The sequence below is a fragment of the Rousettus aegyptiacus genome, unplaced genomic scaffold (assembly GCF_014176215.1).
Source record: "Rousettus aegyptiacus isolate mRouAeg1 unplaced genomic scaffold, mRouAeg1.p scaffold_m13_p_7, whole genome shotgun sequence".
Taxonomy (NCBI): Eukaryota; Metazoa; Chordata; class Mammalia; order Chiroptera; family Pteropodidae; genus Rousettus; species Rousettus aegyptiacus.
In genome coordinates, this window is record NW_023416310.1 from 34,545,796 (window position 1) to 34,570,727 (window position 24,932).

General features: G+C 34.3%; 1 protein-coding gene across 5 annotated transcripts in view; it reads right to left on the reverse strand.

Moving 5' to 3' along the window:
* The window catches only part of CCDC88A (coiled-coil domain containing 88A), a 109,110-nt gene extending 84,574 nt beyond the window's left edge, over nucleotides 1-24,536 (reverse strand). For 3 of the 5 annotated variants that reach the window (XM_016162594.2, XM_016162598.2, XM_016162596.2), the window contains exons 1-2: nucleotides 23,645-24,536; nucleotides 23,448-23,548 (exon numbers count right to left, since the gene is read on the reverse strand). In XM_016162594.2, coding sequence (XP_016018080.2) covers nucleotides 23,448-23,548; nucleotides 23,645-23,707 — 164 coding nt within the window. In that variant the 5' untranslated portion in view covers nucleotides 23,708-24,536. The remainder of the gene's footprint in view (nucleotides 1-23,447; nucleotides 23,549-23,644) is intronic. The other 2 variants (XM_016162599.2, XM_016162600.2) reach the window with 2 other exon arrangements.
* Between the last annotated feature and the right edge of the window lie 396 nt (nucleotides 24,537-24,932).

Below are 24,932 nucleotides of genomic sequence, written 5' to 3' on the forward strand. Positions count from 1 at the left end.
GTAAAAGGATACAAACTCTGTTATAATAAAGTCTAAAGATCTAATGTAAAATATAATAACTACAGTTGATCATATTGTACGTAACTGAAATTTACTAAGAGTGGAATCTAAATGTTCTCACATATACACACAAAAGATAAAAATGTGAATAGCTGTGCTAATTAACCAGATGGTGGGAATCTTTTCACAATATATATTTGGAATCCTTTCGCAACATGTGTATGTGTATATATATGTAAAATCACCACTATGTACATTTCAAATATCTTAAAAGATACAATTTTTAAATTTAAAAAAATTTAGTGAGAGAACAGCATTGTTCTACAATTTTTACAAATCTTTTTAATATTTAGTTTAATTTTTGAAAACAGGCTGATACTCATCTTTGGTTCTGCATTCCATCTATTATTTGTGTTATTTTGGTGCACATATATAAAGAAAACACAGCTTTGAACAGACATATAGGAGGAAGAAGACTCTATGGACCTTCTGAAAGGATTCTCAAACCATACACTGAGAACTATTGCTTTGCTTCAACTATTCTCTTGCTAGCACTCCCACAATATTGATCTTTCTGTCCTTTGACCATACTTACACTGTCAATCCCCAACAATGGATCAATTCCATCATCTACACTGCGATTGATCACATCACTAGATGAGAAAATAATACAATCAAACTAAACTATCAAATAGGAAGGAAGAACAAACTTGCCCTCTTGCCATAAAGAACCAGAAAAGTGTACAAAACAGATGCAATAATTGCTTTCAGACTTTGTACAATAGGTAATGCAAAGCTATAATCCCTAGGTAGGCTCTCTCTAGTGAAATAGTGAGGCACTTTCCAGGATAAGCTATTGGGAGGGGTAGCCCAAGTCTCATGGAACTTGAAGAGACAAAGCCTGAAGTTTAAGAAGGTTAAAATGACTGAAAAATACTAGAGAGAAGAAAGCTATACTAACAAAGAGCTCCAAAAATATGCCCTTAAGATTTTGCCTAAATATTAAGTTGTGCATATTTACCCTAAAACTCCACAAAGCTGAGCAGAGAACAAGTACAGGAAAGCTCTATGCTGAGTAACACCCAAAGATCACACAAAGTGCAGAGAGGAATTCACTTCTGACCAAAGGGAAGGCAAGAACTTGATAAACACCCAGAGCATTTAGTAGAGACCTCAGAAGAGTCATGTTTTAGAAGAGTAAACCAGCCATTGAGTAAAAGCTATGCCAGAACCTCCCTAACAAAATTTAAAAACAAGCCTTGAAAGGATCAAGCTTACTACAAGTTGACAATCTGCCAAAACAAAATTCATCACTCCTTAAAAGATCCAGACATTCCACAATGTAATTAATAACAATGTCCAGTATACAATCAAAATTACTAGATATGTAAAGAAACACACACAAAAATGTGACTCATGACTAGGAAAGAAAATGGAAACAGCCAACAGAAACAGACCCAGAAACGACAGCAATCATGGAAATAGCAGACAAGACTTCAAAACAGCTATGATAAGTGCTCACTTTGGCAGCACATATATTAAAATTGGAACAAAACAGCTATGATAAATATATTAAAGGACTTAAAGAAAAACATGAACATTACGTAGTAAAAATGGAGACTTAAAAAAACTGAACTGGAACTTCTAAAGCTAAAAAATACAAAATATGAAATTAAAGAGTGTATCACATGTGCTTATCTATGGAAAGTAAACTGTAAAGGTAAGTAAACTTGAAGACACAGCTATAAAAAAAAAAAAAAACAGAGACTGATTGAGAGTGAGAGAGAAAACTGAAATGAACAAAGGAGACAAAGTGCCCTATGGGGCAATATCAAACATACAGAAATGTTGTATGGACAAACACAGTTGTTTTCCTAAACTACATGATTGAGAATAAGTTACTAACCTGATCCAAACAGCCCCTGAATGTTTGTTTTCTACACACTCATAACTAGCAAAAACAGGAAATCAATAATGATAGATTTACTTCCATCTAATCTTTAGAATCCAACCAAGTTTGTTGTTCCAAATAATAAATGGATGTCTGTTATAACAAAAGAAGCTAGTTCAGAATCACACTTTGCATTCAATAGTCTGAACTGCAATCTTTAGTTTCTTTCAGCCTGGAAAAGTTTGTCTTTCCTTGAATTTCATGACCTAGAGACTTTAAAAGATTACAGTGTCAGTGATTTCAGAGAATGTACTTCAACTGGGTATGCCTTATTAGAACGTATCTGACTCATACATAAGTTCAGATTATGTATTTTTGACAGGAAAAACACAGAAGAAATGCTGCGTTCTTTTCAATGCATCCTAAGGGATGGTACATAATTTTGATTTGTCACATTACCGATGATATTTACCTTTATCACTTGATTAAACTGGTATCTGCCAGTTTCCTCCATTATGATTACTATTTTCCTTTTGTAATTATTAAGTATTTTGTGAGGACACACTGAAACTTTAGCAACAATCTGATCTTCACCAGTCTTCAGTTTATTTATATCAGTACACTCATAGTTCCCTACAATATTCAATGGATCATAATCTATTATTATAATTACCTTGATGACTATTGAGGGTTGCTTTTTCATTTTGTTGTTTGTTTCCTTTGTTGTACAGATGTTTTTCAATTTGATGCAACCCTACGTGTTTATTTTTGCTTTAGATCCCTGTGCTTTTGGGGCATATCCATAATTGAGTTATTATCTGAAACCACTTTTTAATTTTTTCTAGGAAGGCCTCTTATTAGATATTCTTTAATGCCTTCTAGTTTTCACTTTCAGAGTGAATATTTTAAAAATATAGTTGCTAATTGGTTATTACTGATATATGAATCCTATCAATTTTTGTTTATTGCTCTTATCTTTAAAAACCTTGCTAAACTTTCTTACTCTAAGAGCTTGTCTGTTGGTGCTCTTGGAGGTCTTCTTGAATATAATTTGCAGTTTTTCCATATTGATAATCAATTATCCCAACACCAATTATTACAGTTTATCACTTCCCACTGATCTCTACTTTTAGAGTCTATTCTATTTACCCATTTGTCTATTCCTGTGTCAGTAAAACCTTTTTTATATGATTATAGCTTTATTATTACCTTGAGTCTACGAGAACAAGCCCTCCTCTTTTGTTTTTATTTTCTAAATTGTCCGGGTTAGAAATACATAATGCTCTTTTCTAAGAATTTGAGGATATTTATTATAAGATTCTATGAAAAACCTCACTGAGAGTTATTATAATTTTGTTAATATTAATTTGATTTAAAAATGACATTTACATTAGTAAAATTTTTAAATTTCCCCACAAAGATCTTATACATTTAAGTTAAAAAATTTTTTCTTACTTGGGTTTTGTTTGTTAAATGAATTTGTTTTCCATTACACTACCTACTTATTGCTAGTATATAACAGGAAAACTGTAGTTTTCATATACTGCACTTCTGATTAACCATCTTTCAAAATGTACTCGGGTAATTTTCTTGAGTGTTTTCTAGGTAAAAAAAAAATCAGCAAATGACAATTGACTCCTCCTTTCCAATCTTACATCTCATTTCTATTTACTTACTGCATTAACAAATAATAATGGAGATAAGAGCTATCCTTATGTTCTCAAATTAAACAGGACTGTTTTTAATGTTTTATCATTAATGCATAAAGTTTGTCATAATTTTCTGATGGATACCTTCCTTCAAGTTAAGTTACCTCCTATTCCTATTCAATATCTGAATGGGTGCCAAATTTTACACAAATTTTCCGTATCTACTCCCACCTGACTCTTTTCCTTTAATATGCTAACATAGTGAATTACATTGTTACTTCTAAAACTGAATCATCCTCACAATCTATAGACTATTTACTCATGTCAGCTCTACCACACAGTATAACACTATCCCCTTCTTTGGGTACATAATTCTATCATAGGTCTTCTAATACTTAATTGCCTTTATGCCTCTCACTTCTCACTAAACCATAAGCTTCTGACAGAGGCCATATTTTTCATGTTTTTACCTGTAAAAATAGCTTTCTAATGAGAGTCATGAGATGACATTCTCTGAGCTAACAACTCACTGGGCAGTCTGGAATAGACACTAAGGTTTGTGTTCCAAAGATCAGTTGAATAACAAACAGAGTCCTAAACTACAACCTAAGATCTTTAGACAAGGGAAAATAGTAGTAAGGCAGGCTAAAACTGACCCGACTGATACATCCTTAGTGCCAGGGAAATAATGAACAGCCAAAGGGAAATGAGAGTGTAACCTGAAAAGTAGTTTCTGAGGTAAAAGCACCAACCAGAACTAGTTACTTACAAAAAGAAGGAGACTATATCACATAAGTCAGATCATATGTCATGGCAGACAGCCACATGGTCAGGAAGTAATGATTAAAATCCAAGAGAGCTGAAGGGAAATCTTGTTATATATAATCAACTCTAGTACATTTTCAGTCAATAACTTAAACAAATACTCATTGAGTACATGATGTGGCCATATTACTGAAGGTATAAAGCTTAGTTTAAGTCCAGCTACACAACAATGGACCTATAGGTACATTTGGGAGAATAAAGTAGGAACAACCCTAGTAACAAAAATGTTAAGTATATTACCAAAAGTTATGGAAATTTCATTTGTGATCATATCTTTCTGCTCAAGCCTTCTTCTATCTTATTTCTATTTTCTTAACTCTATGTTTGCTTGAATCCTCTCATGTATTTCTCAACCATGAATGTCTCTTATTCATATATTGATAGCATGTAGACCTAAAAAATACTTTAGAGATTATCTAGTTTTACTGTAAATCAGAAAATCGAAGTCCAAAATAGCAATTTGCCTACAATCTTACCGTTTTTTTTCCTTTACTCTCTTTCAGCTTTTTCTCTTAACAGGATCATTGAGAAAAACAAACAAAATAAGACTAATAGTTTGGTTTGAGCAATGTTTCTATAAAACCCACGTGTATAAATCATTTTTTATTGTATTGTCTGAGCATATTCCTAATTGTTTCCACAGTAATCATTTTCTTTCCCAATCCATTTATTACAGTGATATTTTATTATAAACCTAAGTATTTAATTGACAAAAATATATGACTTCAATATTAAAACTGAAAATGTATAAAAACTAAAAAACCTGCAATTTTATAGTGCGAACCTGTTACTGCATGACAATATATAATTTAGATTACACTTTGGGATGGATGTCTAATATTCTAATAAACATGCATGATTCATTCTGAATTTAAATTTTTAAAATAAATATTACCTTTGTAAAAAAATATTATATTTGCTTATAACAAATTAAGACAATTCTGAATATAAAAAGAGGAAACTGTTTAGTTTTTACGTACTAAGGGTATCAAATGAAACTACTTTAGGAATTTGGGGAAAAGTGAAAAATACAATTTAGATAAACTAGAAAAAGTATTTTGAAAAATGTATGGAAAAGTACTTCAACACCTAAATTAACCTCATATTCGACAGAGATCTCAAAGAGAAGAATGTAAGTTTGCTGCATCCTTTTATAAGTTACGTGTTTAAAAAACTTTGCTATAATTATATGCGATGAGTATATTTCTGTGATCTAGTACACTCACTAGGAAATCCAATAGAATAGTGGAGTTCTTTGGCAGAACAGGCTGATACTTAGATAGTCAGAGCCTCTCTTCGGTTTCTAATCTACACTGTACCAATTGCAAGTTATTTTAATATGCAAACAGAAATGTAAAGTTCCTATTTCTTTAGAAACACTGGTCTTATCTATAAACTTTTGGGATGTGCATACCAACATAACTGCTAAGCACTCTAGGCCTGGACCTAGAGAACAATAAATATTCAATTAAGAGGCTTGAGTTTCCCATTTGATGCATGCCTTGTTTGAGCTAGGGTCAAACTAACATATGTTAAGATCACAGAAAGCAGGCCCTGTGAAAGGCCCCAGAATGTGATCCTCTTTATGTGAGAGGGACTAACCTCAGGTGAAAATGATTGAAAAGTCCTAATCTCCACTCTTATAAAAAACACTTGAATATTTAAGGACAGATTTACTGGAAATTATGCAAATCAATAAAGTTAATAATTCTAGGAAAAACAGTGTTTTTATGCAATAATTATATACAACCTATCTCTGCAGGAAACATTATATAGTTATACTAATATAAATACCGATTACTGATTTAACTAAACTTGTAAAAAATATATTAGAAAAACAAAGAAAAAAGAAATAGAGATGGGGCATAAAAAGAGCTAAAATCTCATCTATCATTACCAAGAAGTAATGTTTAAAAGGGATAAATCAAGAAATACGAGGGTAGGCATATTATCACTATAGTATATGGGGGTAAATGACAAAAAAATTGCTTAAAAAGTTAAAAGTGTTTGCTCTGGAGAACTGACATATTAATAAGGTTAAGGCAAGGGATGGCCATTCTTCATTATGAACCTTTTGGTATTAAATAATCCTTTAACCATGTAAAACTCTTTTAAAGGGGGGAAAAAATGAAAAATTTGTTTTATGAAGCTTGGCCATTTTATTTACTTCTAAGGGAAAAAAAGTAATAGTATCTGACTGTTACTTAGCTGAAGCACATTTAATGAGGCTATATATGTAGGATTCGATGCTAGGGATTCAGAGTCATATGGCGCATGTGAGACTATGCATAAACTTAATAAAATATATAAAAAATTTCTTCTGTAAAAAGTATATATGCTATGTAAGACAGAAAGCACTCCATTCCCACATGCAATTTAAGGGTTATTTCTTTATACAGTAAAATTTGCAGTACATACAGCAATTTAAACAAACTAGATACAGTATGACTCCAGAATTCTCTAAAAAAACTGTAGTCTTATTAAGTATTCTAAGTATTCTATTTTTCCTTCATGTTTAATACTTAAACTGCTAAACAAAGACTGATCCAGAACAGAAAGTTTTGATTAAGCTCCCTTTGAAAATATACCTTTAAAAAAAAGAATTTCTTTGGAAAGACCTTTGCCCTAAATAAAAAAGCCACTGAATGATACATATGTAATATATGAACAAGTACCTTTTTAATGACACACAGCTATTTCCAAACCAACATAATCTCAAATCGACCATTTCCTTTATAAAATAAAAACTGAAAAATGTCGTAGAGGCAAATGGCCTAACATATAGCTCAAATTTGTCCAGCCAGAAGTTAAATGCGACATGGCAGCAAAAGAGGGCCTCAAGCAATTTCACATTTATAAATGACCTACTTATGACAAGATGCATTAATTTCAATAAATAGGCAATAATATTATCTACCACTGTATACAGTAATTTTTAAAATAGGGTAAAAGATAAAGGAAAAGTTAGCAATTCTCTAACACTAATTTTCTAAGATTTGGTCCCAGTACAACCAAGGATTATGTCTTTACTTATTCATTGACTAATATCTATTAGAAACAGAAATCTGATCATTTTAATGGCTTTATGCTCTTCTACCCTGACTGTAAAGCTGTTATGTATCCTCTTGGACCATCTGTTTAGTGTTGGTGCTTAACGATTACATGTGCTCATGTTTTTGATCTTGCCACTCGAATTAAAAACTAGTTGTATGCAGAATTTTTTAATTTTTGAGATACTTTATATGGCAACACATAATTACATAACATTTGCATGTCACTATGAAACATTTGAAATAACTAAGTTATCTGCATATCTAACTTCAAAGGTTCATATACCAGAATGATTGCTTTATGGAAAATAATTAACTGGGTAAAAATATCATCACATTTCGGTACTATCTAAGTAGTAATGTCTCTATTTTAGTCTTGAGGATAATCAGGGAAATGAGTGGGTATTTTTTCTTAAGTATCCCTTTACCTTAATTTCTCCTTTCTCACAAACTCAACAATAAAACCTAATATTAATATAATCTTTTATATAGCTAAAGAATATTTTCACATATATTAACTAATCTGACCTTCATAGTGACTAATCTGTCATTCTTGGAGAGGCATATGACATATAATGACTGCATAGAGATTATCGACACAGTACCTTTCATGTACTTTCTCATAATTTAAGATACATTAAGTTACCACTTCAAAAGTTGAAGAAATACCTATGACATCTTCTAGTTAGTTAGCCAAAGACTGAGCTAGCAGTACAGCATGAGATTCACTGATTTAACAAAAAGAAACTAATGTTTGGATTTAAAGTTGCAAATGGACACAAAAAGAATAAATATCTCATACTATACATACATTTAATTTTGATTTTATCTGAATTAGATAAAAATGACTGAAGATCTACCCTTTATTTTTTAGAATGAGTAAACATGAGCCCTTCGAAGATTACACTACAAGTTTTTAACTCTTTGGTCTGAGGACCCCTTTTTACTCTTAAAAGTAATTGAGGACTCCAAATAGTTTTTGTTTATATTAGAAGTTAAAAGAATTAAAAAAATTATTCATCCATCTAAAAATAACGAACTCATTGTATGTTAACACAAAGAGCATCTTTATAATATTTAACCATCTTTTCCAAAAAGAGAAAAATTTTAGTGGGGACTGACATTCTTTTACAACTCAGTAAATCTCTTTAATGTTTGGCTTAATAGAAGACATGTGGATTCTTAAATCTGTTTCTGAATTCAATATGCAGTGAGTGATACACTATTTTGCTCGAAGTACATGAAGCAAACTGACAAATATACAATCAGAAAGAGTATTTTAATAGCCTGTTCAGATCATTATTGATCTTCTTCGTTGATATTACCAAAATTCAATAAAGGGTACTTTCTGAAAGGTTGGTTGCAATGTGGTATCTGAAACAATGAACTTTTCTGTTATACATTAAAATCCACTGGTCTATCTGGTATGCTGAATGACTCTTTTACTTATCCATGATTTATTATTATGCATTGGTCATTTTGAAAATATTTGTTAACTGAGTTACACAGATCTTCCAAATGCTGCATTTTATTATTCAATAAAAAAAATTTACATTGATTAATATCACCTCCAATCTCATCAAAGTCTTTAAATGTTGAGAAGCTACTAAGTTCACATTTTGTGTAATTCAAATTTAACACTGACAACACACATTATTGGCTGTTTTCCTTTAAGTGACAGTTCATTTTTGAGAAAATGTCTGCCTAATACGCGAATCTGAATAACGAAAGCTTGTCAGTCGATCTTAAAAGTAAAAATAGTATTCTACAAAACAGACACAGTTCAGCTTGCAACTCAAAAAATCACGAGTACTCTTTCTTGAGATAACCATCACACTGACTTCCCATTTTGTCCTACATAATGTTAAAAGATATGCACTCAACGGTCAAGATTCAATAAAATAACTTTACTGCTTCATCAATGACATTTTTAGGTGACACTAAATTTCTTTTTAACTGCAAGTACATAGTGTGAAGAATACAATGACTACCAGTGCAGTCTGGTACCACTCCTTGATTGATGCTAAGTTGTCAGCAGTTTTACCCACCTTTGCTTTTGTACCATCAATGCTTTTGCAGGACAGTCCAAGAAGGCAAATGAAATTTTAATATTATTAAGAAAATAATTTTAACCGGACTATCAGACCTCCGCCAGCCTGCTGATCTCATTTTGAGAACCACTGTATTAAGCAAATCAATTTCTGTTCTTGGTATGGAAACCTGAGTACTTAATATTTTGGTAATCAGTGCCTTCATAAAGTAACAATACCTTCATTTAAATGGTGGGCAACCACTCTGCCAGTAACTGAAATGTAGATTGTTTATAGCACCAATGGGCATCATTTATTTGTGATGGAACTTTCACCCATTGTCCTTAATCCTTAAAACAGGGTCACAGAGATTTGTTATAATCAGTATTCTAGGGCGGTTGTTTGCTCCAGACCCAGTCAGTTCTAGAGACTCAAGAAATCTCAAACTGAATTGATGTATAATTAGGTATTTTCCATGATCCAAGACAGACTTATGGCTTTCACTCCCATATTACCAATTCAACAGAGTTAAGGATTTGTAACCTGAAGTCCATAAACACGCCTAGAATAATTCAAATAGCTCACTTGGTTAATTATCGGTGTCAAGTATCATTATTATTTTTAAAAGCAATAAAGCCCTCTATAATGAAGAACTTTAAAAAATACTTTCCAAAGTATAATTACTTCTAATTCATGAACATATATAGTCATAGAAACTTACCTGAAGAGGTTTTTTAATTCAATAAAAATATCCATTTTCATCATCAGTTTCTCAAATATTGTTTTTAAAAGTTCCCAGAGAGGATAACTCTAAGAATATGAATTTTATTAAAAACAGAATAAGATTATCACAATATTGGTTTAATTTGCCCTTTTCAGTGTACCATAAAAGTGCTTCAAAATAATCACAAGCTAACTTCATTTTAAGCCTGCCAATCAATTAAAGGCTAAATAATAGATGCCTATTAAAAAAGCACTACTAAGGACAGGCAAAAATAAAAGAAAAAATGCATACAAGAAATAAAAGAGAAAAAGAACTGCACATACAAACAAGTGTAGTATTATAAAAGATGTGATGAACTGAAAACAAAGTTAAAGGAAAGGCAAATAGAGAGTAAAGAATTATTAATAGACAAGTTAAAGTAATTTGCAGGGTGGGCTACAAATGGCCCAAGAAAAACAAATAGTTTAGGGGACTTCTAATTTAATAAAATGGGTCACTAGTATTTAAAAGACAGAGAAATAAACGACCTAACATTTAGACTATCTTGAAAGCTATGAACAGCAATTGATGGATAATGGGAAGTTTAGAAGAAATGTACAATATTTAATAAATACCGGGCTTCATTTCTCCATCGAAGAATTTTAAACAAACAAAGAAACAAACAAAAAGCCTCTGGAGAATTATGGAAAGAAGACCAGGATTTTCCTCTGGAGTAAATAACTCAGGTAGTTAGATGAACATTCTTAGAAAACAGAAAAATCTACTGAGGACAATGACCGAACTCTGAAATACTGCTTTGAGATCTTTCTATTACCACATATGAAACTTTGAATCCTAATAATATAAGTATGACACAAAGATGGCTAAATTCTAATAATAAGCTATAATGTAACTCAGTTTTCAAGGAATTGTTAAATCTTCTAGATAAATGTAGACTTTAAAGCATTCCAATATCCCAAAAAGAATTCTAATAAAATATCCTCAAAGCTATTTTACTAAATAAGTTTGATAATGAAATATATACTAACAGTAATCAGAATTTAAACAAGAGCACAAACACATAGCTAGCTGAAATGTTTCTCATACAAAATCTGGGATCATTGTCAAAACGCACTGCTATACTATACATTTAAATGTATTTCGTTCCAAGTTAGGAAAAATAAAAAGAAATAAATTTCCTTATTCTTTCATGCAAAATTAAAAATCCAAACTCCACATCATTTTTCCTATAAATACATAATTTTACGTAGTCTGCCTGCTCAGCTATAATCTTGAAATCATCTTTCCTTCTCCCCTTTCACACACTATATCTAGAATTCCATCAATTCGTTTCCAATAGTCTTGATTTGCTCCTCCTTCTCCAATCATACAGCCTGCCCTAATCTAAAACCTCACCACAATAAGCACAGATGAACATCCATCACCACATAGCCATCTACCTTCTCTAGTTGTCCCTGCCTGTTCCCCACCTTTGTTCCAAACACTAACATCATGTACATTTCATTTCACTGACGTATTCTCAGTACTTACAATAGTATACATAGTATGTGTGGAATAAATACTAGATGAACTAAAATATTCCACAAACTATTCTGCAAACTAATGCCAAAATGATTTTCCTAAAATATTACTTTTAATCCCCTAATAAGAATTTTAAATGGCTCTCCAATGCCTGCCATATGCAGCCTAAATTATATGTTAATTTTCAAGTTTCCTATAATCTGGCCTACTGAGCTTATGCAACTTCATATTCTATTTCCCAATTTAGACGCTCTACTAAGGATTGTCCCCTAACCATCTCCCAAATCAGAAAAACGTTTTTTCCTCCAGCTGCTTCCTAACTTAAAATACCCTCCTCTCCTCATTTATGACTACCCAAGTCCAATCATATTTCAAGGTTTAAATCAAATCTAACTTCCTCCCTATTTAGGTTTCCTTGACTACGCATACCTTTAGAAAGCCAAATCTAACTACTAACTTCTAAACAGTTGGGCTCCCTAATCTACACACTCGCCCGCTCACTCTCGTCTCTCTGTTCCTGATTTTCTCTTTCTCTCTCCCTCTCTTTCCCTCCCTTTAATCCTTCCCTCCGTCAAAAAAAAAAAAAAAAAAAAAGTAAAATTCAAACTAATTTTAAAAAGAAGCTAATAACCAGAGATTTGTTTTCAAATATGTGCCTGGGATCATTCACCATTTAGTAGATTCATCTTAGTTGGTTATATACATTCAATACTACAAGATTCCGAATCATCACATGTATATTCTATTTACAAAAATAGAAATCTAATTTAATTCATTTGCAAAGATTTTAAACAGAGTTGGAAAAAAATAATTTAGCCTTCAATTACAAGAAAATGTAACACTTCATTTTCCCTGAACATTCAAGTTAACTGAGATTTTACAGTGATTTACCTTTTTTAAACCAATTTTGGCAAAAATGGATTGAAATATTGTGTTCATTGGTCTTCCTCCGGAATTTCTCATGCTTCACAACACCTAAAACTAAACCATCTTTCTTGGTTGATTACCACTCAGGCAAAGGAAATAGTCATGTTGTCAATAATAAAGTGAAATTCAAAAATTTTTTTCTAGCCATCGCTAGGAAAGTTGTCATATTAAGAATATGCTATTTTTAAAATTTCCTAAAGAATTACTGAGATATTCCCAGAGTTTGATTTTTAATATAAGGACTCTGCTAAAATAAAAGGTTACAATTACCAGTCTTCTTCCTTCCCCACTATTAAACTATTCTTTAATTATAACTGTTAAAATTAGCCTATTTATTTTCCAGCTTTCCATTTTAATTCAAAATACTAATTTCTATCTCTAGTGGTAATCAAGCGATCATAAGTGCATAAAGAATAAGGAAGTAAATTCTTTTTCCTCTTTAGTTCTTTCACTCTATTCCATTTTAATCCGCTCATTAGCATTTTTTAACCCTGGCCCTAAATTGCCATTCAGAATTGCAGCCTCCAAAATATCGAATTCTGACCTCAACCTCCTATTTCACCCTCTTATTCTTTCACTCCTTCTAAACCTATTCTTCATCCTTATTGCAACCTCCAGTCTATCAGCCTCCTCCTGATGACACCTGCTTTTCGCCCCACTTTAATGCTCACACTCTACTCATTTCAACTATTCACCTGAGAATATACCACATCTACATATCAATCCCCAATTCTGAATAAACTCAAGAGATCTTTTTGTCAGTTTCTGAACAACTAAGCTTTACTAAGAAGTTATTCAACTATTCCGACTGGCTCCTCTACAAATGTGTGGTTTCTAAATCTCAAATAAGTCATCAACCCTGCATGACAATACTTGTATTCATCTTTAACTGACTCCCTTTGTGATGTCTTCCCAGCAGCTTTGTGAAATTTTTCCACTTTTCTCAAACCTCCAGCCTTTCAATGTTGCTGTTTCCTAGGAACTGTCATTAGCTATCATCTGTATTTTTTTCTAAATAGCCATGTCTTTATAGTTTCTGTTACAAACTTAAAAGGTAATTCCCCTATCTCTATCTCAATTCTAGACCTTTCTCCTGAGCACCAGACCTATATACCCACTTACCCACAAGATATTTCTCACCGTTCACCAAACATTCCAAAATAAACTCAGAACTTATTTTCTATACTTTCCCTCCCTTCAATTTCTAATCTTCCTGTAATGCCTTATTTACAAAAGGCAATACCCATCCACTCTCCACGAAAGTAAAAAATGTGGTAATCACCCTAGACTCATTCATCTCTCTCTCATTCTCCATATCAAATTGGTAACCAAGTCCCATCACCTCAGCATTCTCTCTTATCACTTCTACATCAATGCAGTTTATATTTCTGTTCTGGCCCTCGCCAGCACCAACATCAATCCTTCTAAATTGCAAATGCTTTTATTTCAATTCCTTCTATGATTTCTATAACCTATATTACTGTTTTTCAAGCTGTAGCAGTGACACCTTTTAAAGAAAATTATCAAGAATTTCTGAGGATCTGTCCATATACATCCAAAGAGTCCATGGAATCAATCTAAGAAAGTGACTTCAGAAACTAACCTTCGTCTATGAAAGGAACTTTCAATTGTAAATTATTGTTCAAAAGAACTTTACTACTACCTCTTGAAAAATAACTCAAATTACTGAAATGAAAACACAAAAATTAAAATTCCTGAAGTATTCACGGACCCCCAAGACTGTCTGTGGGCCCAGTTTAAGAAACACTAGTTGTGATGCTTAGCTTTACATGTCAACTTGAATGGCTCGTAGTGCCCAGATATTTGGTCAAACATTATTCTGAATGTTCTGTGAAGATATGTTGGGATAAGATTAACATTTAAAGCAATGGACTCTGAGCAAAGCAGATTATCCTTCAAAATGTAAGTGGGCCTCATCCAATCATATGATGGTGTTAATGGGACAAAGACACCTCCTTCTAACAAACTGCATTTACTGCTTTTCTTCCCTGAGTCTCCAGCTACCGCATCACATTTTGGACTAGCCAAACCTCCACAGTCTCATGAGCCAATTCCTTTCGATCGATCAATCAATCAATCTCTCTATACACACACAGACACAGACAGACACAGAGAGACACACACATATGCACCCATCTTATTGGTTCTCTGTCTCTGGAGAGAATTTAAACATGACATGAATACATGTCTCTACAGGAAAAAATACAATCTTTTAAACACGGTATCTGAGGACCATTTCCCATGCACAAGAAATATACAGTCTCTGCTTTGACCATACAAAATAACCTACAGTTCCCTGATTCTACCATTTTTATTCAAATCTTCATGCTATTTTCTTTGCTTAAAATGTCTTTCCTCCTACTCTCACTGTTTATGACTCCTTTTCACCTGACTGCTCCTACTCAAATTTCATATCCCAGTTCATATGTTCCCTCTTCCAAGAAGCCTTTTCTCCATGTAATCACTTCTCTTTGTGCCAACATGGATCTAGAACATAATTCCACTATGCAACATTTATATCACACTGCAATTTGTTTACATGCTCATCCCTCTTACTAGTAGGAAACAGACCATACCCTATTTAGCATCATATCCCCATACCGAGCAGATGGTTTGTCATATAGTAAGCCCTCAGACACTACTTACTGAATGAATAAATGGATACTTGAATGAACCATCCCTTCGTCCCTATTAGTCAATACTGCATTTAGATCTCGGCAAAAGAAGTCTCTGCCCAGAGTCATACTCTGGCCCTCCTCAGTCCATGCTCCTCACCACTAGGCAAGAAGTCCAGGGAAACAAGAGGATATGCCCATACATTACTCCCTTCTAGCTGATATTCCAATTATTCCAAACTTTGAAATTTCTTGCTTAAATACCTCTAACCCAATTTCAGGGCCTGCACAGGCCTCTTTGTCCAAATGTAAACAACCTTGGGCCAAGAAACAGCTTTTAAGGAGGGAGTACAAGAGCTTGGACCAGGGGCATGCATGCAGAATGTCCACAGGCATACATACACAGGACACCCCTTTGTGGTGCCCAACAGAGCCAGGGATGACAGGAGGAGGCTGGGCTCTACCACATTCTGATATGAACCCATGAGTTTATAAATTCTGAATTCCACAAATTCTAAGTTTGAATCTTTCCTTTTAAGTCATTATGAAGGCATATTAATCAAAATAAAAGACATATTTAACAATTTGCTAGCCTGGTTTAGAACCTTTAAATTTAGGACTACTGTAGTAAATAAAAGTTTGCCCTGGGCCTCACTAATATTAGAGGCAGGCCTCCTTTATTCACTCAGAATAAGGTTTATGACTTTCATAAGCCTAGTTTTATCATTTAAACAGCAAAATAGAGCTAAAATAATATAGGAATAAAATCAGCAATAAAGAGAATGTTAAGGTTATTTTCTAATTTCAATAACTGGTTAAATAATAAATTAAACAACTGATTCAGGATTTAACTTATAACCCTCAAGTCCATCTTTTTTTCCATTATACCATTGACTCTCGAATATTTATTTTAAAATACTAAAACTTAATGCTTAAGAGTGTTACCAATCTGTTTCATAATTCCTAAAAGAAGGTAACGTGTTCCTCTGAAAGAGCACAATTAAGAATTGGTCTTCCTTTCCAAACTGTGAGGACTAGTTTCCCATCATTAATATATATTACAGAGAGAAATTTCAGTTAAAAATTTTAGAAATACTCCTATATGTAGCAATTAGTTCACCTATTCTTCTCTAAGTTGTCATCATTTTCTATAGCTTAACTAGATATATGTCATACTGAGAATCATTATAGATTGTCTTAAAGACGTCAGACCAACATAAGGCTGCAGACAAAAATCTCAACATATTGGACTACGACTTGTTCTTATCTCAAGCAAGATGTAACAAAGGTGGGAAAAATATCCAACGACGATAACAAAAACAAAGGGACAGAAAAAGAACAGAAGAAAAGGAGAAACAGAAGACAAACTAAAAAGTAAAACAAACTAAATTCTACAGTACTAAAACTAGAGTGACCTCAGATTTTTGTAAATGAATAAAATTATAAAATGTCTTCATTCATTTCTTTGACATTTGCTGAAAACTTATGACATACCAAATCTATACTAGGTGGCAGTGATACATGCCAGGTTCTATGCCAGGTGCTGGTGACATGCATAACACAAAATCTCTACCCTCTAAATACTGTCTAGTAGTCACATCACTTTAACAATTTGGAAAAGGTAGATATGACATCATAGGGGAGAGAGCAATGAACTCTGCCAAGGGACTTCACAGGGTATTAAAGGATAAATAGGAATTTGCTAGGCAAAAAAAAAAAAATGTAGGGAAAGGGCAGTCTAGGCAAAAATGATTACTATATAATAATACTAATAAAACAATAAAGGTATCAACACCTAACATTTACTGAACACTTGCTATATGCTAAGCATTATGTACAAATTATTCTATTAGATTCTCATAATAACCCTATGATTCTCTTTTTATCCTGTGTATAAATAAGGAAATTGAGCAGTTAAGTAACGTGCTAAAGATCATATAGCTATAAAGGCATGACATCAACAGAGATAATACAAAACTAAGCTGTGAATGACCAGGACTTGTTTGAGGAAATATAAATAAATAGGTATGGTATAGCAGAGGATAATAATGATAACAACCAGCACTGGGAATACTGTGGTCGACAGAACGGAAAATAGACCCCATCTGTCTCTTAGCAGAGAAGACGTCTACTCCAGGAAGAAAACGTTATTTCCCATCCTATAGATGTAGGAACTGGGATTTGTAGATACTAAATAAATTGTTTAAGGTCACACACTAATAACTAGCACAGTGAGAAGTGAACCGAACGAAGTCTGACTCAAAGTCCAAATTCTTTCCAGTTTACTGCACAGCCTATTATTCATTCATGCAACAGAAGTTTATCAAGAACCTACTGTATGTTGAGCACTATGCTAGGAATAGAAAAATGAAGATATAAGTCCCTGGCTTTAAGAAATTCACAGGTTACTATGGAAAACAGTATGGATGTTCCTCAAAAAAATGAAGAATCAATCTACCATATGATCCAGCAATCCTTCTACTGGGTATTTACCTCAAAGACTTGAAAACCCATATCCGAAAAGATATTTGCACATTGATGTTCATAGTACCACTATTCACAGTGGCCAGGACATGGAAGCAACCGAAGTGTCCTACAATAGATGACTGGATAAAGAAGCTGTGGTACACATATACAATGGAATATTACCCAGCCATAAGAAGAGATGAAATACTGCCATTTGCGGCAACATGGATGGACCTCGAGATAAAAGCAAAATAAGCCAGACTGAAAAAGTTGAAAATCACATGATATCACTTATACGTGGGATACAAACCTAAAAGCAACAAATGAACAGGACAAACAGAGACTCAGGGACATGGACAATGGACTAGTGGTTACCAGAGGGTAGGGAGTGGGGGAGAAGGGAAGAGGTAGACAGGGTAAAGAGGGTCAAATATAGAGGGATTGGGAGAGGGTGAAATGGGTAAAGGGGATCAAATATATGGTAGCTGAAGCAAACTGGACTCTGGGTGGTAATCACACAATATATAGATGTCAAATTATAACATACACCCAAAAATTATATAAGTGTATTAACCAATGTTACTCCAATAAACTTAAACAAAAAATAAAAATAAATAAAATAAAAATAAATTCATAGGTTAGTCAATAGAGTCAAATATATCAAGAATTGCAATACAGTGAGATAAATGCTATCACTGAAGTATATATATAAGGTCTTAGAGAAGCACGAGGAATTCTAAGCCTAGGATGAGCCAGGAAATGGCAGAGAAACAATGATAGTCAGTAAACAGGAGTCAGTTAATAACTCAACAGTGAGGAGGCAGAAGAGTATTCTAGGGAAAGGAAGAATGTATAGAAAGATACAGAAATGTATGAGAACACAGCTTATCTTTGGAAATTATAAATTTGCTTAGTCTTAAGAAGTGGTACTATGAAAATACAAAACTATAGAATGAGGCAGGAGCTAGATCTCAAAGGAGTCAGTCTGCATGCTTAAGTAATGTGTTTACTCTCAAGGTATAAGCTATTGAACCATTTTAAAGATAGAAGTGTTTTAGAAAGTTTCATATGATCACAGATGAGAAGACAAGGTGAAGGAAGCAAGCCCAAAGGTAAGAAGACCAGGCAGGGGCTATTACATCAATCTAAGAGTCAGGACACATCAGAGAAATATTTGAGAGGTAAATCATAAAATTTGGTGATAAGACAGCAGCTCTGACTACATCATATGTTTTTAAAGAAGCAACAAACAAAAACAGAACTAAACAAAAATTATAAGGCCCAATGAGAAAATCTGAGAGTGACCATACCAAAATTCAAAGTCAATGCCATACTTGCTAGGACAACCTATATATTTTATAAGTCATGTTAGGGTTATTACAGTAATAAAGCTAGCACAATCTACTTTTTAGTCTTAATTGTTGATAGAATTAAGAAACATTTCTTGGTCAACTTCCTCTTTAGACAAATGGCTTATTTAGGTATACTTTATGAAGCTGTTTCTCAGGAAATACTTAAACAGAAGTTGGATGACCAGGTATCAGGGATTTAATAAAAATGATTTTCATAGTAGATGACTTCTAAAGTTCCTCAAGATTCTAAAAGAAAAGCCATAACAAGTATATGGCAAAGTATTTCAAAAAATAGATCTCTATTGCTATCTAATGGGGTTGAATCACAGAGTAATTCCAAATATTGTTCTGATACTATAACAATTTTCTTAGTACTTAAAACTCTAACCTAATATAACCATAGTTTCAAATGCTTAGGTAATACTTTTAAAATGTTAAGGTTATAAAATTAACTACTGTCACAAATTCCTGGAAAATTTACAGCAAGTAATCAAAATTGTTAACAAAACTATATTACATCTAACAGAAAAAAAAAAGGTAACTTCTCCTTCACCGTCACCAAGCCCTATGTCTATAACTAGCACTGAGGGAAAAAAAAGATTTCAATCTTGTTAAAGTAGGAAAATGCCCTGCAGCATGCAGAAGAGCCGGCCCATCATTCCAGATCTCTAAATAGCTTACTCACTCCATTAGTTAAAGAGGACTGACACCATGTCACAAGCTCTTACAGAGATTCTTTGATTCAAGGAGCTACTCAATGAAATCCAGGATTCATCTCTGAATACAGTGAATCCCAAGTAAGTGAATAACTGAAATTAAGGCAGAGTCAGTAAACTGGCATAAAGAAATCATCTCTACTTTCAGGTTCTGGGTGCAAAATGGCCACTCCAGTCACTAAATCAAACAATATTCTTACTCTCAGTAAACATTTTAGATGAAAATAAAATTCTACCATAAGGCTCTTATAACTAAATTCCATGCCACATCTGAAAGCAAGAATATAAGACTGGCAGGGCAAATATTTAATTATAAGTATATAAACAATGTATTTCAGGCAACAAAGGACAGTAGATCCCTGACAGATGAGGAAATGCACAAGATGAATCTTACGATTGTCCTAGCTTATTACCCTGAAAGAGTTTCTAGACAACACAAGGATGGGGAATCCACACAAAGCACAGTGGTCTCCTTGAGTTGAGGAGGCAACTTAGTCCAGAGATAGAAAGATGACTATCACAAACAAGGCAGAGTATTTGAGAGGAGAGGTACACAACAGATCCAGAGTTCTGCAGAGGATATCCCTCAAGTCTTCAAGTGAGTATTTATCAATACTTACATGTGAGGAAACTACCGAAAGACAGTGAAAGAACCACCAAAAAGGATTAGAGGGAACACCACCCAGAGCTCTCACTGGTTCAGGAACGGTTCCTGTTCCCACCAGCCGGAGCACTCAGAAGGGTTTTGCCTCAATAATGTGACAAAATGGTACTGCCTAGCACAACTTAAAAGCAAGATCTGAAAGATCAAACTGTTTCCAAGTTAACTGCATCCCAGAACAAAGCTCAAGAATATTTAATGGAATTTAAAATATCCAGCACCAACAAGGTAAAATTCCAAATGTCTGGCATCCAATCAAAAATTACAAAGTATACAAAAGCAAGAAAACACAATCCACAATGAGAAGAAAAATCAATCAAAACCAACCGAGAATTGACATAGAATTACTGACCTGGACATTTAGCCGGTTATAACTAAATTCTATATGGAAGATATTTTTAAAAATTACATTTCTACAGATGGAACTATAATGGCTAAAATGAAAAATATATTGAATGGGATTAAGAGCATATTACAGAAAAAGATTAATGAACTTGGAGACATAGCAAGATTATCCAAATGCAACTGAGAAGACTAAAAAAAAAAAAAAAAATTGAACAGACTATCAGTGAACATCAAGCAGCCTGATATACATGTAACTGGACTTTCAAAAGATGAAAAGAGGGTAAAAAAACAAACTGTGTATGTAAATAATGACCAAATTGTTTTCAAATTTGTGAAAAATCACAAACCCACAGATCCAAGGAGCTCAATGAACTCCAAGCACAAGAAATATGAAAAAAAAATAAAGTTTCACTTACAAAGGATTCTCACTCACAAATTAAATCACCAAATGTAATCTAGAAATTACTTAGGCTAACTTTTAGGTTAACTTTCTGGGTAGTTTCAACTGACAATTTAAAAGAGTACTATAATTCAAACATTAACTTAAGTACTTAACAAAAATCTTAATGATTTCAAATTTTGCAAAATATAGTTTTTAAAACAATGTATATTTTGTTATCCCATTGGGTAAATAATTTATTAAAAATAATTTGTGTTTATCTTATTTTAGCAAATTACTTTTTAAAAGCTAAAGTATACTTCCTCCCTTTTTTCTTAATTTTCTTTTCCTTTAATTTATATAGGTCATTCAGAACAGAATTAGGACGCTGAAATATCTTTTAAAGAAACTGAGAGGTGGAACTGAAAACAGAAGCAGATTTGAGGTTTGGAATGAAGCTAGTCCTCCTCAAAAAACAACCTGGCAACTAGTATTTTGGAACACCATTACTTTCAAAATACACATGTATATTTTCAAAATTGTACTCAAAGAAGAAACAAGCTAAAGTGTTTTTAGCACCTTGGCTAACTATTCCGGACTCAAAAAATTTTAAATATTTTTTTTGAAAAAGAATCATTCAAATAAAAATCACTAAAGTGGAAAACTAAAGGAATGTATTTTCCTATTTTTGTGAACACGCCTATTTTTTTAGCGTTCAGTATACAAATTCAAAATTTGTCTAAAAACAAGCAAGAAAAGAGACATAGGGGAACAACTTCTGAGCATCTACTATAATGACTATCCTTCTTATGTGTGTTCCCTAAAATAGAAGTCAATTTAATTATTCTACCATTTTGCTTAGGAAAAAGTAAGCTATTTCCAAGATAAAGAAATAGTTGCATGAGAGAGCTGCCCAAAATATATTTACTATTCCTGGAAATAACGTCTACATTCCTGTTATCTTTCTTATGGATAAAATATATACACACATTGAGATAACATACATATTTCTTTGGGTGCCAATACAAATAAAACACTTAAGTATAGTATAATAGTATTATACTATAGTATAGTATAATACTTCTCTGTAGGAGCAACACATACATGAAAAACAGCATACACTCTCTTTGAGCATACAGACTACAAATCTCTTTGAGCACACAGACTGAGAACTTATCACTGGAGCAAGTATTTATGGATTTCACTTCTACTCTCTTTTAAAGAAAATCGAAAAATGTAAAACAAAAAATAATTTCCAATAAAATACAGAAATAATACTTTAGGTTATTTGTCTATTAACAGTACACTTGTTCTCTAGTAACATTAATAATGCACTAAATTCCCCCATAAAATATGAGAATGTCTCGAAATTGAAAGCTCCAAACTATGCTGGTAATCAGACTATTCAAGAGAAATAAGGCTAAATACACATTATTTTGAGCACAACTATAATATGCAGTTTGATAAACTACTTATGTACTTAAAATGCATTTTAAGTACTAAGTACAAATGGAGCTTTTATTTCAATGATCTAGCAACCAAGATTTCAATATTTAATTCCCATCTCGAAACTTTCCTACTTACTACAAATTCAATATCATAAACATAAAAGACAAAGATTTGCCTACCAAATCATTATCTAGTTGTCATCAAGATTTCAGTTCCCTGCATTTCAAAACTAGTTCTAATACCTTAAAATGATCCCTCAAATATTACTCTAATAATTCACACAATAAATCTACTCAGACTTATTATTATAGGCATTTAAATTACTTGCTACAGCAACAGTTCCTCACCAATCAGAACTATTTGAAATTCCCTCTAATGTTATTATTTTACCAGCTTCAAATATTGAGCCATTTATTTTTACACTCAAAGGTTAATAAGAAACATTTGTGCATCAAATCCAGCCAACTTCACAGCAAAGGCTTTTTCCTCCATAGGAAACTATTCTCATTCTGTCTCTCTCATTTTACCAAATTATCAAAGAGGACTCGATGTGGTCTGAATTTCACACAAGGCAATAAGTAACAATATATGGTTTGCAGAATGAAAAATTAAAGTTTCACATTTTTAACAGGTATAATCACTGGGTTGTGATAAACAGGCTGGGCATGTAAGATTACTACTACTCCTCTCAAGTTCCAATTATTAAACCACCTGAAATTTTTTGGCCAAAGAACCAAATTAGCTTAAAACATAAAAGCTCTAAGTTCACAGTATGCAATTTTTCAAAGAAAACAAGTCACCTATAAAAGAAGAAAAAACCACTTACATTTGAAGCATGACCTGGTTCAAAAATACCCCATCCACCAAAGCCACATATTCATCCAGGTTGGTTCCATTTCCTGCAGCCAGAAGTCCAAACGTTTTAACCTAGAATAGAATGATCATCACGACACGAACGCCCACCTCCATCTCTGCAGCCACAAATAATGCAGCAAAATATACAATAAATACCACCACACTTACCCAAGTGACCAACGGGCTAGTCATGAACTGCTCCAAAAGAGGAGTAAAAATCTCGTTCTCCATTTTACAGATAATGTATTTGAAAAAAAGGAACTACCACAAAAATACGCCTAGGGAATTGGTCATTAAACATAGAAGTAGAAATCAATGAAAGTCCATTTTGGCACGGGAAGAAAATCCCATCGTGGAGGGGAGAAAAAAACTCTCCCTCCTCAAAAAACACCCCAGAGGGAAACGAACCAAAATCCCGAGAAGTAGCTTCGACAGCAGCCACGAGCCGCAGCCTGCACTGGAAATGTCTGTACCGGGCGAGGAGGGGCAGAGAAAAGGCATCTGGAGGAGGAGGAAGGGAAAAGGGGATGGAGCAGAAAGACAAAAAGCCCGTCAAGGTTGCCCAGCTTCTGGAGGAGCCCGACCAGCGAAGCTGCCTCCAATGAATTAATCCCAACGTGGGCTAAATGAAAGACCACGTTAGATAGGGTTTCGAGCGGCCGCCAGGCTCGACCTCCGCGTTCCGCTCAACACGTTCCACCCACCAGTGGGCATGGAGCCGCTTCGACCCCGTGGAGCCTCCCCTGTCCGCAGCCCCTCACCAAAGATAGGCAGGGCTCGCCCCTTTCCCTCGAACAGATGCCATCTCTCCGCCGCCCTCAAGCCTCGCCTCCAGCCCCCTTCCCCTCCTAGGGGGTGGGGGCTTGACTGTGTGTCCCTAACGCCCCAGTTTTCTGAGCTCTGCCAGCCTTTTCAGTGCGCTTTCTGGGAAGCCCTGGCACAAAATCACCGCCGCGCTCCTGCCTAGTCCTCTGCCCACTCCGGAGGAGCCGGAGTAACGGCCTCAGAACCGCAGTGCCGCATCACACCCCTCTCCTCGCAGCCCAACCAGCGCCGAGAGCCCGCCGTCAAAAGGAGCGCGCTGCTCCCTCCGCGCCCATATCCTTCCGCCGACTCCCCGCCCCTCCCGCTCCGCAGCCTCTGGATTGTGGGAGAAGAAAACCGCTGCATGAGCGCGCTCCCGAGCGAGCGCGCCCCTGGGCCGGCTCCGCCGCCGCCCAGATCCCGCGGCGGGCGCGGACGTGAACGCGTCCTCGCTACAGCTGCTGCAGTGGCCGGCTCTTCGCTCGCGCCCAGGACCGTTGCCAGGGTCTGGGGGCGGGAGTGGGGAAGGCACAGAAGGGGTCTGTCTGCTCGCTGGAGCCTAATTATGGTTTATTTCCTCCCCGAGTGCCGCCTTTGATGTGTGAAGGGAAGGGAACGAAATCCTTCTCTTTTAAACATGAGGGCTGCAGAC